The sequence below is a fragment of the Oncorhynchus nerka genome, linkage group LG13 (assembly GCF_034236695.1).
Source record: "Oncorhynchus nerka isolate Pitt River linkage group LG13, Oner_Uvic_2.0, whole genome shotgun sequence".
NCBI lineage: Eukaryota > Metazoa > Chordata > Actinopteri > Salmoniformes > Salmonidae > Oncorhynchus > Oncorhynchus nerka.
Window position 1 is genome coordinate 72,522,604 of NC_088408.1, and position 18,162 is coordinate 72,540,765.

The 18,162-nt window shown below is 43.4% G+C and overlaps 1 protein-coding gene and 1 long non-coding RNA gene across 3 annotated transcripts in view; one reads left to right on the forward strand and one right to left on the reverse strand.

The window, feature by feature from the left end:
- LOC115140053 (tetratricopeptide repeat protein 28) overlaps positions 1-18,162 on the reverse strand; it is a 259,236-nt gene that overhangs the window by 125,549 nt on the left and 115,525 nt on the right. For both annotated transcript variants that reach the window (XM_029678098.2, XM_029678097.2), the window contains exons 2-4: positions 12,148-12,295; positions 2,307-2,579; positions 1,481-1,611 (exon numbers count right to left, since the gene is read on the reverse strand). In XM_029678098.2, coding sequence (XP_029533958.1) covers positions 1,481-1,611; positions 2,307-2,579; positions 12,148-12,295 — 552 coding nt within the window. The remainder of the gene's footprint in view (positions 1-1,480; positions 1,612-2,306; positions 2,580-12,147; positions 12,296-18,162) is intronic.
- Positions 8,507-9,795, forward strand: LOC135574619 (uncharacterized). Its single transcript, XR_010465486.1, has 3 exons — positions 8,507-8,776; positions 9,138-9,188; positions 9,594-9,795. It is a non-coding gene; the product is annotated as an uncharacterized LOC135574619 (long non-coding RNA).

Sequence of the window (18,162 nt, forward strand, 5' to 3'; positions counted from 1 at the left end):
GGGAGAGATGGGGGAAGCAGGGAGAGACGGGATGGACACGGGGAAGCAGGGAGAGACGGGGGAAGCAGGAAGAGAAGGGGGAAGCAGGGAGGGACGGGGGAAGCAGGGAGAGATGGGGGAAGCAGGGAGAGACTGGGGAAGCAAGGGCATTCTTCTCTCTGGGCTGGGTGACGGAACTGTGCTGGAACAAGCACCCCCCACAATCACCACAGAGGTCAGGCAGAACACACAGAGAAAGAGAGAGAGAGAGAGAGTGAGAGCGGGGTTAAGGGAGAGAGAGAGAGAAACTAGCCCTTTTTCTCACTGTCTCTCACTCTCTCTCCCTCTCCCTCTCTCGCTCTCCCAAGCTCTCCCAAGGTCTCACTCTCTCTCCCAAGCTCTCACTCTCCCTTGTCCGTCAGTTTTTTCTCTCTCATGTCCTTTGTTTTCTTTCCCCCTCTATTTCATATCCAAACAGCTTAATCAGTCTAAATGGCATTCCTAAAGCAACATATGTTGCCAAAGCTGAATCATGTACAGGATAACTGAATCATGTACAGGATAAATATCTCTATAATATCTGCATAAACGTTTTGCATTGATAACGAGGAGCACCAGCTGTTACTAATGGCCCTCCCATTGGTCTCTCCACCTCTCTATCCCTCGCCTTGTCACCTTCACTTGTTCTCCTAGCCCACTTCTCATCCCTCTCTCTCTCTGACAGGAGAACCAGCAGCAGAGCCTTCCTGCTCTTCAGTCTTACCCTTCAGTCACCCTCTGAACGACCAAGACAGAGGAGAAGATGCTGGACACATCACTATGACAACCACTAACAGAAACAGAAAAGAAATCACTAGCCATCTATCCCCGATATGACCTCACCCCTCCTATAGCAGAAGATAACCTAAAACTATATGAGAGATTTCTCTTACATTTGAACTTTATTTAACTAGGAAAATGACAGGTTTTTACCTTGTCAGCTCGGGGATTTGAACAAGCAACCTGTTACAGTTACTAGTAGAATGCAAAAGGTGCCATTTCGAAAGTGGGTGGTGCATAATCAGTTGTCCTCTTGTACTGTCAGTCATTGCATACCTCAGAGAGCTATTTAGAACTTATCAGAAATGTCCAGATCAAAACATAGTTTTTTTTAGCCCATAGATGTTTTTGTAAAGTTCGAGTCACACAAATATCACATGAATACACATTAGACATGGCAAAATGTATAGAATTGCAAGAAAATGTTCTTTAAACTGCTAAATGTTCTCTGCAACCCATGACAAAATGTGTAGAATTGCAGGAAATAAGCTTTAAATCTGCAAATGTTCTCTCCCCCTACAAGAGGGGTGTGAACAATTTGTGTCATGAACAGTGCTTGTGCCCATAGAAATAGACAATGCTGGAAGGGGGGGCCTGAGTGAAAAAGTTTGGGAACCCCTGATAAGAGGACACATCTTCTCCTCATGAGTGGGATGTGGCCATGTGTGTCTCAGTCTCTTACCTCCCTGTCCTTGAGCTTCATAGCCAGGACCAGCTGGTGGCGGTGGTTGGTCAGGGCCTCGCGGTAATTCCCCTTGGAGAAGAATGCTGAGCCCAGGTTGCCATGGGCACGGCATTCACCTGTTTGGTCACCTGGAGCAGAGGAGGAAAGGGAGGAGAAAGGACATGTCACTCCAGGACAGTTTAGGACAAAGGACAGTGTTCTCTATACAAAATCATCTGAGAACATAATCAATACTTTGTAAGCATCTGTATACTTGTTTGTTTATCACTCAGGTTATATACAGTACAACAGGAAAATCACTACTAAATGTGCTGTAATTCAGTGTAGATTTACAGGGAAGTCATGGTCCTCCACCATCTTAGAGCAGTGATGCAGTGATACGTTGGATCTCCTTGACACTGACATCCCATTATGTCCTTAAATGGAGTACTGGGTGTTCTAAGCTGCTGTACAGACAGCGCTCCACAGTAGAAGTAGACCTGCTAGAACTGACCTCCGGACCCTAGTGGGGTGAGAGGTGGAGAAGGGGAGGCCTTATTACATCTGCCTGATAGACAGGCCCCCCCCATACAGAGCCATAGAGCCCGGCTCTCTACCTAAAAACCACAGCGCTCTGCTCCATCCAGACCCTTATCTCCTGCTGCTCTGCTATACACTGCCCACTTGTGTGTCAAACTGTGTGGGGTCAGGAGAGTCAGACAATCTGGGCTGCCTTACACACACAGTAACTCAGGACCAGATAGAGACACACCAATACACACAGATACGAACATAAATAAACAGACAAAAACACACACACAAACATGCACCCCTGTGGTCTCACCTAGTGTCTTGGAAACCTCCAGGTCTTGCTGCATGTATCCGGTGCTCTTCTCTGCATTGCCCAGGGACCAGTGGGCGCTGCTGAGGGCTGAGAAGACGGAGCCACGCAGCTTGAGGCTGCAGGTACCGATCTTTAACGCGGCCTCCAGGACCACCACAGATGCGGTGTGGTGGGCCGCCGTGAGCAGCTCCTGACCAATCACTGACACCACCACGAATGGACTCTTGTCCAGCTTCATCTTCTGCAGCTGCTGGTAGGTGGGTTCTAGGGACTCTATGTGGAGGGAGGGAGGGAGGGAGGGGAGGGGAGAGGGGGTTAGGGATGGTCATGATGGGGGCTACTGGACTCATTCAGATAGCTTTTTTGTATTCCTTTCAGTTTCATGGAATATACAAGGTTCTCCATACTGCAGCTCACAAACAATGACTGTATACTGCTTAGGTAAATTACTGTACACTAGTCACGTTGATTAGTTCACCAGAATATCTTGTAAGATGGAAAATCTTAATAGCTCCATATAAACTCATCCCAGTCCTCAGTGCATCTAGTTAAGTCTGACACAAGTACTGTATAATCGTGAAACCAACGATTACGGATGAAAAGCATCATGAAAATAAAATAACAGTCATAACTGTTTTGATATACAGTACCAATCAAAAGTTGACACAACTCATTCAAGGGTTTTTCTTTATATTTACTATTTTCTACATTGTATAATAATAGTGCCAACATCAAAACTATGAAATAGCACAGATGGATACATATAGTAACCATAAAAGTGTTAAACAATTCAAAATATATTTTATATTTGAGATTCTTCAAAGTAGCCTCCCTTTGCCTTGCTTTGTACACTCTTGGCATTCTCTCAACCAGATTCACTTGGAATGCTTTTCCAACAGTCTTGAAGGAGATCCCACATATGCTTAGCAACTGTTGGCTGCTTTTCCTTCACTCTGCGGTCCAACCCATCCCAAACCATCTTAATTGGGTTGAGGTCGGGTGATTGTGGAGGCCAGGTCATCTCCATCACTCTCCTTCTTGGTCAAATAGCCCTTACACAGCTGGTTAAGTGTGCCTTGAATTCTAAACAAATCACAGACAATGTTACCAGCAGAACACCCCCACACTATCACACCTCCTCCTCCATGCTTCACGGTGGGAACTACACATGCGGAGATCCTCCATTCACCTCAACCAGCTTCATGAGGTAGTCACCTGGAATGCATTTCAATTAACAGGTGTGACTTGTTTAATGTTAATTTGTGGAATTTCTTTCCTTATTAATGCATTTGATTCAATCAGCTGTGTTGTGACAAGGTAGGCGTGGTATACAGAAGACATCCCTATTTGGCAAAAGTCCATATTATGGCAAAACAGCTCAAATAAGCAAAGAGAATCGACAGTCGATCATTACTTTAAGACATGAAGGTCAGTCAATGCAGAAAATGTTAAGAACTTTGAACGTTCCAGTCGCAAAAACCATCAAGCGTTATGATGAAAATGGCTCTCACGAGGACCGCCACAGGGAAGACCCAGAGTTGCCTCTGCTGCAGAGGATAAGTTCATTAGAGTTACCAGCCTCAGAAATTGCAGCCAAAATAAATGCTTCACAGAGTTCAAGTAACAGACACATCTCAACATCAACTGTTCAGAGGAGACTGCGTGAATCAGGCCTTCGTGGTCAAATTGCTGCAAAGAAATCACTACTTATGGACACCAATAAGAAGAATAGACTTGCTTGAGCCAAGAAACACGAGCAATGGACATTAGACCTGTGGAAATCTGTCCTTTGGTTTGATGAGTCCAAATTTGAGACACATAGGCTGAGGACACAGAGGCTGTGTAAGGGCTATTTAACCGAGAAGGAGAGTGATGGAGTGCTGCATCAGATGCCCTGGCTTTCAAAATCACCTGACCTCAACCCAATTCAACCTGATTACTGCTTACAAGCAAAAACTAAAGCAGGAAGTACAAGTGACTCGCTCAATACAGAAGTGGTCAGATGACGCGGATACTACACTTCAGAACTGTTTTGCTAGCACAGACATGGAATATGTTCCGGGATTCATCCAAAGGCATTGAGGAGTATACCACCTCAGTCAACACCGGCTTCATCAATAAGTGCATCGATGATGTCATCCCCACAGTGACCATATGTACATTTCCCAACCAGAAGCCATGAATTACAAGCAACATCCGCACCGAACTAAAGGCTAGAGCTACAGCATTAAAGGAGCTGGACACTATTCTGGACGCTTATAAGAAATCCCGCTATGCCCTCAGACGAACCATCAAACAGGCAAAGCATCAATACAGGACTAAGATTGAATGCTACTACACCGGCTCTGACACTCGTCAGATGTGGCACGGCTTGAAAACTATTACGGACTACAAAATGAAACCCAGCCGCGAGCTGCCCAGTGACGAGAGCCTACCAGACGAGCTAAATGCCTTTTATGCTCGCTTTGAGGCGAGAAACACTGAAGCATGTATGAGAGCACCAGCTGTTCCGGACGACTGTGTGATCACGCTCTCCATAGCCGATATGAACAAGACCTTTTAACACGTCAACATTCACAAAGCCGCGGGGCCAGACAGATTACCAGGACGTGTACTCAAAGCATGCGCGGACTAGTTGCCAAGAGTCTTCACTGACATTTTCAACCTCTCCCTGGCCGAGTCTGTAATACCTACATGTTTCAAACAGACCACCATTGTCCCTGTGCCCAAGATGGCGAAGGTAAACTTCCTGAAAGATTACCGCCTGTAGCACTCTCGTCGATAACCATGAAGTGCTTTGAAAGGCTGTGGTCATGGCTCACAACACCATAATGCCAGAAACCCTAAACCCACTCCAATTAGCATTCCTCCCCAACAGATCCACAGATGACGCAATCTCAATCGCACTCCACACTGGACAAAAGGAACACCTATGTGAGAATGCTGTTCATTGACTACAGCTCAGCGTTCAACACCATAGTGCCCACAAAGCTCATCACTAAGATAAGGACCCTGGGACTAAACACCTCCCTCTGCAACTGGATCCTTGACTTCCTGACGGGCCGCCCCCAGTTGGTGAGTGTAGGTAGCAACACATCTGCCACGCTGATCCTCAACACTGGAGCTCCCCAGGGGTGCGTGCTTAGTTCCCTAGGCCTGATCATCGACAAGGATGAGACAGCCTATAGGGAGGAGGTCAGAGACCTGGCAGTGTGGTGCCAGGACAATAACCTCTCTCTCAACGTGAGCAAGACGTAAGTAAGCAGCAAAGCACCCCCACAAAATCATGCTGCCACGCCCGTGCTTCACGGTTGGGATGGTGTTCTTCGGCTTGCAAGCCTCCCCCTTTTTCCTCCAAACATAACGATGGTCATTATGGCCAAACAGTTCTATTTTTGTTTCATCAGACCAGAGGACATTTCTCCAAAAAGTACGATCTTTGTCCCCATATGCAGTTGCAAACCATAGCCTGGCTTTTTTTATGGCAGTTCTGGAGCAGTGGCTTCTTCCTTGCTGAGCGGCCTTTCAGGTTATGTCGATATAGGACTCGTTTTACTGTGGATATAGATACTTTTGTACCTGTTTCCTCCAGCATCTTCACAAGGTCCTTTGCTGTTGCTCTGGGATTGATTTGCACTTTTCGCACCAAAGTACGTTAATCTCTAGGAGACAGAACATGTCTCCTTCCTGAGCGGAATGACGGCTGTGTGGTCCCATGGTGTTTATACTTGTGTACTATTGTTTGTACAGATGGACGTGGTACCTTCAGGCATTTTGAAATTGCTCCGAAGGATGAACCAGACTTGTGGAGGTCTACAATTTTTTTCTGAGGACTTGGCTGATTCCTTTTGATTTTCCCATGATGTCAAGCAAAGAGGCACTGAGTTTGGAAGTAGGCCTTGAAATACATCCACAGGTACACATCCACTTGACTCAAATGATGTCAATTAGCCTATCAGAAGCTTCTAAAGCCATGACATCATTTTATGTACTTTTGCAAGCTGTTTAAAGGCACAGTCAACTTAGTGTATGTACACTTCTGACCCACTGGAATTGTGATACAGTGAATTACAAGTTAAATAATCTGTCTGTAAACAATTGTTGGAAAAATGACTTGTGCCATGCACAAAGTAGATGTCCTAACTTGCCAAAACTATAGTTTGTTAACAGGAAATTTGTGGAGTGGTTGAAAAACAAGTTTTAATGACTCCAACCTAAGTGTATGTAAACTTTCAACTGTATTTGTTTTTTTCTTCTGTGTGTAGCGAACAGCTGACCGAAGACATGACGGCTGGGCATTCGTATGGTTGAGTCCATTTCAGAGGTAACATGGACTCTTTACAACATGATTCAACTTTATTGCGCCTTGCTGAAACAAGCAGGTGTTGTAGCAGACGAGTTGCCTCTTTAGTTGCCCAGGCAACGCCCCCTCCCTGCAGCAGAAGCACATGCAGTCAGGAGCGGAGGAGAGAAGAAAATCTGTGTCTAATATATTTTTGGCTGACCAATAACAGTCATCCAAAATTCCATGACTTTCACATCTACTGTGTTTCAGGGAGCGCAATCAGTGTGTCTTTTGTTGGCTAAATGAGCTGAGCTTGTCTGAGTGATTGCTTTAGAAGATTGATTTCACTGACAACAAGACAAGCATATGAATACACCATTCACAGGTACCACTATTATTGGCAATTTAATACAGGGCAATTTCAAAGACCACTAAAAAAAAGCAGCGCAGTGAAATTATATTTCTATGTTCTCTTCATTTTTTCATTCGATGTTGCAGTTTGAGAGAGAAAAGAAAAGCCTGAGTGGGTTTTGAGGGCCGGTGAGTGTTAAGAGTGATGGTGAACATGCTGCTGTAACACACAGGGGAGAGAGGCAGAGGAATGCAGAGCGGAGGAGGAGACACACAAGGTGACCTTTGGGAAGGCTGAAAATGCACACAATACTATAAATCAACTGTGGGCAACGCAAGGTTTGGGATCCACAGCCCCTCCAGATTACTGACATTACCCGCCAGCCAGCAAATTGGGAGACTGACAGGGTGGGGGACAGGACAGGGGTGACATCCTGAGTGTGAATGTGTGTGTGCGCGTACCTGCCTGTGAGTGTGTGTACTGTATATGTGAGTGCAAGTGTGTGAACATGAGGGGGAATATGAAATATACCTGTGCCACTTCTGCAAATATTTTTAGCAGAGTTGCAGTTAATTAGGTCAACTCCTCCCCCACAGAGGTTTTTCTGTAATGTACCTACCTGTCCAAGGCAGATCGTGTCTGCAGTCAGATGTACTGTATGCCTGCTACTGTATCAGTCATGCCCATGCACTTAAAGACCATGACACTCATTGGTTCAGACAAACACTTACAAACAACAAAATACACGAACATGATCTGAATAGCCAGCCTGGTGGTAGTAGCAAGCCACCCAGACTGAAACTAATATTCACCACACACAAACAAAATGATCCACATCTATAGTCTTCACAGAAGCATTCAAAAATATCATTGATGATGCTATTTCAAGTGCATCCAAGTGCATCACTTGTGTTCCAGCGGTTGGTAGAATGTAACGCTAGCAGAAACACTGTGCATATCATATCCATTCATAGCTGGTAATTGTATTCAAAGTGATACACAGAGTAGTGTCATAAATCAAACATTGCTATCTCTCTCTCTGTCTCTCTTTCTCTCTCTCCGTCTTTCTCTTTTTCTCTCTCTCTCCGTCACGGTCTTATTCTCTCTCTTTCCCAAGTCCGAGCTCCAGAGTTTCAGCGACAGGGCCTTCTCCAGGGATGATCCAAGGCTCTGGAACTCCTTCCCTCCAGCCATCCATGACTCTGAATCCATCACCATCTTTTAGTCCCTCCTAAAGCCCCACCTCTTCACCTTGGCCTACCTCTAAGCCCCTCCCCACAGACACTATCTCCCACACACGCTCTCTCTATCCCACACACACACACACAACACCTGCTCGCTCACTCATACACTGACACATCACATTCTTTCCTCTTCTTTAAGCTCCTCCCCCTCTCTTGGTTTCATGTTTTGTTACATCCTGCTGTTAGACTGGCATTGTCTGGTTTTGATATCTCGGTTTAGTTTCATTGAAAAGTCCTATATAAGTCCCATGTACTATTATTACCAATCCTTTTACAAATGTTACGGATACAAGTATCCTGTGTGTGTATCCTGTGTGTGTGTGTTTCTTTTCTCTCCTTCTCCCCTCACAGGTGAAAATCATCACTCCCCAATCAGTCAACAATCCAATCATCAATCAGAAGACACACCTCCTCCTGTTTCCTACCCAATCACAGTTCCTTTCCCTTGGTTTAAAAACCCCATCAGTTGTTTGCTCTAGAGCTCAATCTCTCTGTAAATGCCATGTCTGTAGGTCTCTGTGTTTCACGCTCTCTTTGTGTATTAACCTCTCTTTTGTTTGAGCACCTCCATAGCACTTTTTCATCACCTGTGAGTATTGTTTTTGGTTATGGTGTTTGTTTGTTTGTGAGAAAAGGGGAAACCAAGAAAAGTCGTTCATGGGCATACACTACCCGTAGGTAAACTTTGTTAAATACACTAGTTAGAACTGGGCGGACCACCCACTGTATTTTTGGTTAGTTAGCTGTTAAAGTAGGCTAGTTTAGCTTAGGGGTGTTGTATACTTATTGTTTCTTTCCTTGGGTCCAGCTCAGCCCCTTTTCCTGCTCCCCCCTCATTACCGTGTGTTTTACAATAAACCCTAAGTTTGACGGTAGATTTCAGTTGTCCTTGTTATTTCGTTCTCACTTTTACTTTGTCACAATTATAATTTGCATGAGTTATGTTACAGGTCTCACTACCATCCCTGTCGGGCCAAAAGGGATTCGTAACTACAAACAGAGTAAATATCATCCACATGTACATAAACAGGTACAGTACATTCACATATAGTTCCTTCTCCTGCTCTCAGGCTTGGTCTCATAAATGGGGAGGCCCTGGGAGGTTGGTGACCATTACAAACCCATGTAGCGTACATTCTGTTTTCCCCTGCCTTTAAATACAACCATGACTCATTTCACCTTCCCATTTCACGAGCCATTCTCTTTGAGTCTGTGACTGTGAAGAGGCAGAGAGCTGACTGCTGAGTATCTCCTGACCCCTCCTGTCTCAGCCTCCAGTATTTATGCTGCAGTAGTTTGTGTCAGGGGGCTAGGGTCAGTTTGTTATATCTGGAGTACTTTTCCTGTCCTATTCGGTGTCCTGTGCGTTCTCTAATTCTATCCTTCTCTCTTTCTCTCTCTCTGAGGACCATGCCCCAGGACTACCTGACATGACTCCTTGCTGTCCCCAGTCCACCTGGCTGTGCTGCTGCTCCAGTTTCAACTGTTCTGCCTTATTATTATTTGACCATGCTGGTCATTTATGAACATTGAACATCTTGGCCATGTTCTGTTATAATCTCCACCCGGCACAGCCAGAAGAGGACTGGCCACCCCACATAGCCTGGTTCCTCTCTAGGTTTCTTCCTAGGTTTTGGCCTTTCTAGGGAGTTTTTCCTAGCCACTGTACTTCTACACCTGCATTGCTTGCTGTTTGGGGTTTTAGGCTGGGTTTCTGTACAGCACTTTGAGATATCAGCTGATGTACGAAGGGCTATATAAATTTGATTTGGCTAAATTCCTCCTGTACCCTACGTCTGTTTTCCTGCATCTCCATACATACTAAAAGTACTATATTTTCTCATCATGATCATTATGGTGACATTGTCTCTCCTCCAACCTTAAGAGCTCAGTCAAAACTTCAGAGCTGGTCCAAGATAATAATTATAATTTTGTGTGTTCTTATTTGTCCTGTTTCGCAAGTGTGTATTATACGCATGTATGAATTTGAAATGTGTTTTTTGCATATCCCAACTCTCCCTGAGACTCCCTCTGAGATTGAGGTCATGGCCAGGGTCAACCATTATCAACAGCGACACTGGCGCAATTAGGGTCAAGTGCATTGCTCAACAGATGTTTCATCTTATCAGCTCGGGGATTCAAACTAGCAACCTTTCGGTTACTGGCCCAAAACACTAAGCTACCTGCGGCCCAAGTTCACGGGACAAACGAGAGCAAAGCCCATTCACTCTCAACACTGACTACTGATTGGGCTTGATTTCTCTCATTTCATTTCACACAGCGATGTTCACCGCAGGAAAAAAATATGCATCAAAACCTTGATATCTGAGGAGTTTGAAGCTGAAAATGATCATACGCGGCAGAGAAGAGAGCCGGGTTCTGAGGGTTCTGAGGGTTCTGAGCAGTTTCCCCTCCTTTGAAAGCTCTTTGTTGTGGGAAACACAAAGGCGTAGAGTACAGTTGAATTCTGGACTCATGGAAAATCTTTCAGATCTATACGAGGAGGAGAGAGGGAACTAACGTCTGTTGCGTCACGTGGGGAAAATTGTTTGGCAAAAGCCACAGTGACAATGTAATATTGTTATACTAAAGTAAACAAACAGTGGTGATGGTGTGCTTAAGGGGAATTTCATACACACTTTTTGTCTCCTTGAAGACAAAGGACTTGAATATGTTTTCTTTCATTATTTCTGTGCTTTGTTAACTGTTTGAATGAGCACACCTTTATCTGTCTCGCTACGCCCAATGACTAAACATGTAAAGAAAAACATTCAAGTGAATTTGAAGACTAAACAGATGTATGTGTTGTCCTGAAAACAAGTAGCTACTTGACTACAGGTTGGATGTATATCATCAGTATCCACATGGTTCTGTTCATCATTACACTTCAACTCTGTATGTAACTAGCTGGGGCAAAAGTTTAGTAAGACCCTAGCGACAACTCCAAGCGAGGGGAAAATTAAATGAGTGGATTTGGTAATCCCCAGGTAATCCTGGGAGGGGTGTGTTACACGGACGATAAAACGGGCTGGCAGCAACACGCCATCTACGACTTCAGCGAGAGAAAGCAACGCTTTCCTACCTTTTCCTTATCACAGGGTTTTGGCTGCACAACACTGATTATCCTCCCTGTTTGCTGGTGTAACGCTGATTATCTTCCCCCTATGCCAGGAGCCCCTCTGAGAGGATCATTGCTCTTAATCCCCCGACCTAGCCCCCCCTAACAAACCTTGGACTGGCTCCCTCCCTCCATTGCTAGCTGCTTCCCTCCCTGGCACCATGGGAAACGTGGTAAACAATTAAGAGATTAAAAAGCCTGGGCCAAGAGCTTCTCCTATTCTACTGAGAGAGAGGCCCAGTCAGGTCCATTGTGTTTAGTGTTGGGCCCACTCTCAAGTCCTTTTGCTGTTAGGCTTCCAGTGACAAGGTTTACGTAATCAATGTACCTCAGATGGGTTTTTCACTCAGTGCTTGTTTTTTCCATGTATTCAGATACAGCCTTTCGCTAACAGGGATTGACAGAGGTGCTCCATGCAGCCTAAAACACAATGGCTCCTCTCTGAACAGAACAGAACACAGACATGTGGATCCACTCTCTCTGATCTCTCTCACACATCATGGAGCAGGGAAGCCAGAGTTTACTGAAAGGCCTGGATATTAAGCTACTTGGAGTTGGAAAATAGGCTTCATCAAGGGCAGACAAGGGCTGTGTTGTTGGATGTTTATGATGATAAATAAGTATCTTTCTGACCAACCTGACCGATAATCAGTCACACTTACACTGAGACAGACAGACAAGTGAATACAGATATACAGTGTAAAGACATACAGTAGTCACTCTGACAGACAGCTAGAGTCACACTGACACATTAATTGACTGACGAGGATGAAGATTAGCAACATTTAGACCGTTAGAAAGACAGAGGAAAACAAAGAGAGATAGTAAGACAGAAGTGTTACCTCGTAGTGGGGACTTCATGGCAGCCTCCACCATGCCAACCAGTAACTGCAGGCTCTTGGGGTCTTGGGCCAGCCCCGAGGCGAAGGCGGCCAACGCGTCGGCATGGCGACCAAGGTACTGAAGGGCAACACCCTGTCGGAAGTATGCCTGTGGAGAGGAGAGAGAGAGGGAGAGGGAACAAACAAAAAGATATTTACTTAACACATTGGAAAGAATGAACAAAAACACTGAGCAAACTAGAATGCTATTTGGCACTAAACAGAGAGTACACAGTGGCAGAATACCTGATCACTGTGACTGACCCAAAATGTAAGAAATCTTTGACGATGTACAGACTCAGTGAGCATAGCCTTGCTATTGAGAAAGGCCGCCAAAGGCAGACCTGGCTCTCAAGAGAAGACAGGCCATGTGCTCACTGCCCACAAAAAGGTGGAAACTGAGCTGCACTTCCTAACATCCTGCCAAATGTATGACCATATTAGAGACACGTATTTCCTTCAGATTACACAGACCCACAAAGAATTAGAGAACAAACCCAATTTTGATCAACTCTCATATCTATTGGGTGAAATACCACAGTGTGCCATCACAGCAGCAAGATTTGTGACCTGTTGCCACAAGAAAAGGACAACCAGTGAAGAACAAAAACCATTGTAAATACAATCTATATTTGTGTTGATTTATTTTCCCTTTTGTACTTTAACTATTTGCACATCATTACAACACTGTATATAGACATAATATGACATTTGAAATGTCTTTATTCTTTTTGGTACTTTTGTGAGTGTAATGTTTACTGTATATTTTGTATTGTTTATTTATCTGTTTACTTGCTTTGGCAATGTAAACAAGTGTTTCCTATGTCAATAAAGCCCTTAAATTGAAATTGAATTGAGAGTGAGAAGTCACCACTGCTGTCTAGCTTCACAGCATGGGGCTGCAAACAAACACATTACCAGACACTCATTTAACGCCACTTGCATTTTATTTCCACATGAGCAGTTTTCAGAGGACATGGCACCACTCTCCTTTGTATTCCCATAATAGAGCGATGACTGTGTTTCCTGCACTTGTTAATTGGATTATACATTTTACATAAATGCACATGATACAGTACACACTCATCGGTTGCATTTCTCAAGAGCATGCCATTGTTTTCTGTTCACACAAATGGTTTTGCTTTGCAGTGGGTATCGTCTGCGCACAAGTGCAGAGTAAAGGGATTTCTATTAGATTCCGTTGAAAGAGCTTAGAGAGGGAGAGAGAGCTAGTCTACATAATGGAGTTACTTTATAGCATCATAAAAGGATAGCCATAAATAATCCAGACTCTCTATGTTATTTCTCACAGTTTTGCTATTATGACATACAGTACGTGTACTACCACCCTGAATCTGCCATGGCCTATTTGTCGACATCTGGGCCTTTCAATAGTGTGGAGTCCTCGAGTAGAATTCCTCCCCTTCCACCAGTTTGTTCCCACTGCTCTCAGATAGCCAGTCAGTCACATGGTGGTTGAAGTGTGATTTAACAGCAGTGAAAGGCACAGATCATGTGGCCACAACCATATCTGATACTGACACTTTACAATGTTTGGGAACATTTAAGAAATTGATGTTGTGTGTGTGTGTGTGTGGGGGGGCAAAACAAATACAATGTCCATTACCCAAAACCAATAGTATAATAAAGAGAACCAATATTTCACCAATAGGTTTCCAATGACAGCAGCCTCTCCCCTATCTATGTGTAGCTTGTAGAGACAGAGCTGTTTCCTGGCCTGCCTGTCTGTCTCTATCTATGTTTGTGTCCCAAGGCTGTTCTGAGACCAATCCTAGTACAAAACTGAACATAACCCAGCTCTGCTCAGCTCAGCTCAGCTCCATGCCCTGAGTAAGCACTGCAGCCCAGCTCACAGCCTACTCCAGCCAAATCATTAAATCCACCCGCAGATCTGGGATGATATAAACAATGCAAAAGTTACACTAAAGTGTTCCCTTCTGAATAGCTGAGGAATGCTCAACTCCGTTCTCTTATTTCGAGGCAGAGTTGAGTTTTGATAATTGCTCGTGTGATTTGCTAGCAACAACATTGAGTCACCATCAGTCGATACTTGAAAAATGTCAATTCTGAAAATTCTCAACAGTACCATTGTTTGTTCTGTACAACTTGCTCAACTGGAGACGTACTGGCCTTGACGTACTATGCAAGCTGAGGTCCAATTGGAACAAGTGTATTTGAGCTGAGTTGAGCAACACAAATTCTGAATTTTTTTTGGGTGGTTGTAATCAATCAAAGTTTTTATTAAAATGATGAATTTCAGCACCATGCGGAAGGACCGTGGTTGTACAGGACAAACATATACATTTAGGATGGGGTGAAATATTGCCTGGAAGTACAATTTAAAGTTTGGTATGGATAGTCCTCTTACGTCTTTCCCTCTATAAATGTGTTAATTTTATCTATATTCTATATACATTTTGAAACCGCACAATGAATTTTACTCCAATAGCCAGAAGGGAGAGCCATGGGAATCACTGAACTACAGAAATTTTGCCGTGGCAATATATACATTTTGACAGTAGATATTCTGTCGGTTAAAGCAACCAGGATATTATTCCATGTACTGAAGTCGGATTGAATTGATTTGAGCGTGCTGTTAAGAGTTTCTGGCAATGGTTTTATCTTGGGACGGAAATATATCTGCTCCCAAATATTTAAATGGGAAAGGATTGGGATTCCATAAGTAGAGATGGAGTCCTCCATCGGGGTCTTGAGCAGCAGTGGGGCTGATTTGGTTAGATTCATTTTGTCATTTTCATTTATCAGATTCATTTATCTATGACCTTCAATGTGTTTGGGAGCGATTGAGATACATTGTCTAGATATAGTAAAATACTGTCTGCGTAAAATGAGATGAAGTGATCAGAAATGAGTGTTATATCCTTTGATGATTGATGAATTGCCTGGGCCAGGGGTTCCATGGACAATAAGAATAGCAAAGCGGAAATTGGATCACCTTGTCTGCAGCTTCTAGTGATTCTGAATGGAGCAGAGCAGATATTGCCTGTTATAACTATAGCTGAGGGATTGGTACATCATTGGTTCTTAAAGTATGTAAATGTGCATGTTACATTTTAAATTTAATAAAAAACTGTTGCACACACACTTAGTCAATCTGACATATTTTATGTCTAATGGAAAATACTCAGAAAACTAAATTGCTAATAACACTGTAAAAACTCTGGTATGTGTTGTGTACCTCCAATCAGGTTGATTTGTGAATTTTCTAAGAGGCTATGTGTAATATATGTATGTACAGTGCTTCAGAAAGTATTCATACCCATTGACTTATTGCACATTTTGTTGTGTTACAGCGTGAGTTCAAAATGGATTAAATCTTCTTCTTTTTCTCACCCATCTACACACAATACCCCATAATGACAAAGTGTAAACATGTTTTTGGAAATGTTTGCAAATGTATTGAAAATTAAATACAGAAATGTCTAATTTACATAAATATTCACACCTCTTTGCTATGACACTCCAAATTGAGCTCAGGAGCATCCGATTTCCTTTGATCATCCTCACTACAACTTGATTGGAGTCCACCTGTGGCTAATTCAATTGTTTGGCCATGATTTTAAAAGAAACACACCTGTCTATAGTCCCACAGTTGACAGTGCATGTCAGAGCAGAAACTATATCAGGAAGTCCAAAGAACTATCTGTAGATCTCCAAGATAGAATTGTGATGAGGCACACAGTACCAGTTACAAGTTTGGACACACTTACTCATTCAAGGGTTTTTCATTATTTTTACTATTTTCTACATTGTAGAACAATTGTGAAGACATCAAAACTATGAAAAAACAAGCCACACCGCTTCTTAACACAGCGCGCATTAGACCCAGAAGCCAGCCGCACCAATGTGTCGGAGGAAACACCGTACACCTAGCAACCTGGTCAGCGCGCACTGCACCCGGCCTGCCACAGGAGTCACTAGTGCACGATGAGACAAGGATATGCCTGCCGGCCAAACCCTCCCTGACCCGGACGATGCTGGGCCAATTGTGCACCGCCCCATGGGCCTCCAGATCGCGGCCGGCTGCGACAGAGCCTGGACTCGAACCCAAAGTCTCTGGTGGCACCTGGAAGTTTCTAAAACTGTTTGAATCATGTCTGTGAGTATAACAAAACTTATGTAGCAGGCGAAACCCCGAGGACAAACCATTCAGATTTTTTATTTTTTGAGGTCACTCTTTTCAACGGATTTTCATTGGGAATCCAGATTTCTAAGGGACTTGCTTGCAGTTCCTACCGCTTCCACTGGATGTCACCAGTCTTTAGAAATTGGTTGAGGTTATTCCTTTGTGTAAAGGAGAAGTATGGCCATCTTGAACGAGAGTCACTTCATGTGTACTGTTTGATAGATTGTTTTCTTCCTGTATTGAACACAGATCATCCCGTCTTCAATTTTATCGATTATTTACTTAAAAAAATACCTAAAGCTGTATTACAAAATTAGTTTGAAATGTTTTGGCAAAGTTTACAGGTAACTTTTGAGATATTTTGTAGTCATGTTGCGCAAGTTGGAACCGGTGTTTTTCTGGATCAAACGCGCCAAATAAATGGACATTTTGGATATATATGGACGGAATTATTCGAACAAAAGGACAATTTGTGATGTTTATGGGACATATTGGAGTGCCAACAAAAGAAGCTCGTCAAAGGTAAGGCATGAGTTATATTTTTATTTCTGCGTTTTGTGTCGCGCCTGCAGGGTTGAAATATGGTTTCTCTCTTTGTTTACGGAGGTGCTATCCTCAGATAATAGCATCGTTTGCTTTCGCCGAAAAGCCTTTTTGAAATCTGACATGTTGGCTGGATTCACAACACGTATAGCTTTAATTTGGTATCTTACATGTGTGATTTCATGAAAGTTAAATTTTTATAGGAATTTATTTCAATTTGGCGCTCTGCATTTTCTGGGACGCTACCGTCCTACATATCCCAGAGAGGTTAAACACTTTTTTGGTTACTACATGATTCCATATGTGTTATTTCATAGTTTTGATGTCTTCACTATTATTCTACAATGTAGAAAATAGTAAAAAAGAAATAAAACTTTTGACTGGTACTGTATATCGGGGGAAGGGTATAAAACAATTCCTAGAGTGTTTCTAAGCGCACAGTGGTCTCCATCATTGCGAAATTGAAAAAATATGAAACTACCCAGACTCTGCCTAGAGCTGACCTTCCGACCAAACTGAGCAAATGGGCAAGAAGGACCTTGGTCAGGGAGAACACCAAGAACCCAATGACCATTCTGACAGAACTACAGAGATGGGAAAACCTGCCAGAAGGAAGTTTCTACAGCACTTCACCAATCTGGGCTTTATGGGAGAGTGGCCAGACGGAAGCCACTCCTGAGACAAAGTCACATGACAGCAAGCCTGGAGTTTGCAAAACGGCACATGAAAGATGGCGCATAAGGCAAAATATTCTGTGGTCTGATGAGAACAAAATGTTGTTCTTTAGCCTGAATGCAAAGCTCTGTGTCTGGAGAACACCAGGCACAGCTCATAGCCCATCTAACACCATCCCTAACGTGAAGCACGGTGTGATAGTTGCTGATAATGGGTCTCTGTACGCCTATGTAGATATTCCAGCTACAATAGTCATTTACAACATTAACAATGTCTACATTATATTTCTGATCAATTTGATGTTATTTGAATGGACAAAAAAATAGATTTTCTTTCAAAAACAAGAACATTTCTAAGTGACCCCAAACTTTTGAACAGTAGTGTAAATGAGAGCATTTAAGGTGGAGGTGATATGATCCTTGACTATTCACTAAAAGCACTTCATGATGACAGAAGTGAGTGCAGTTAGTTCAGTTATCTTTGCCTTCTTCGGTACAGGAACAATGGTGGCCATCTTGAAGCATGTGGAAACAGCAGACTAGGATAGGGAGCGAATTAATATGTTCGTAAACACACCAGCCAGCTGGTCT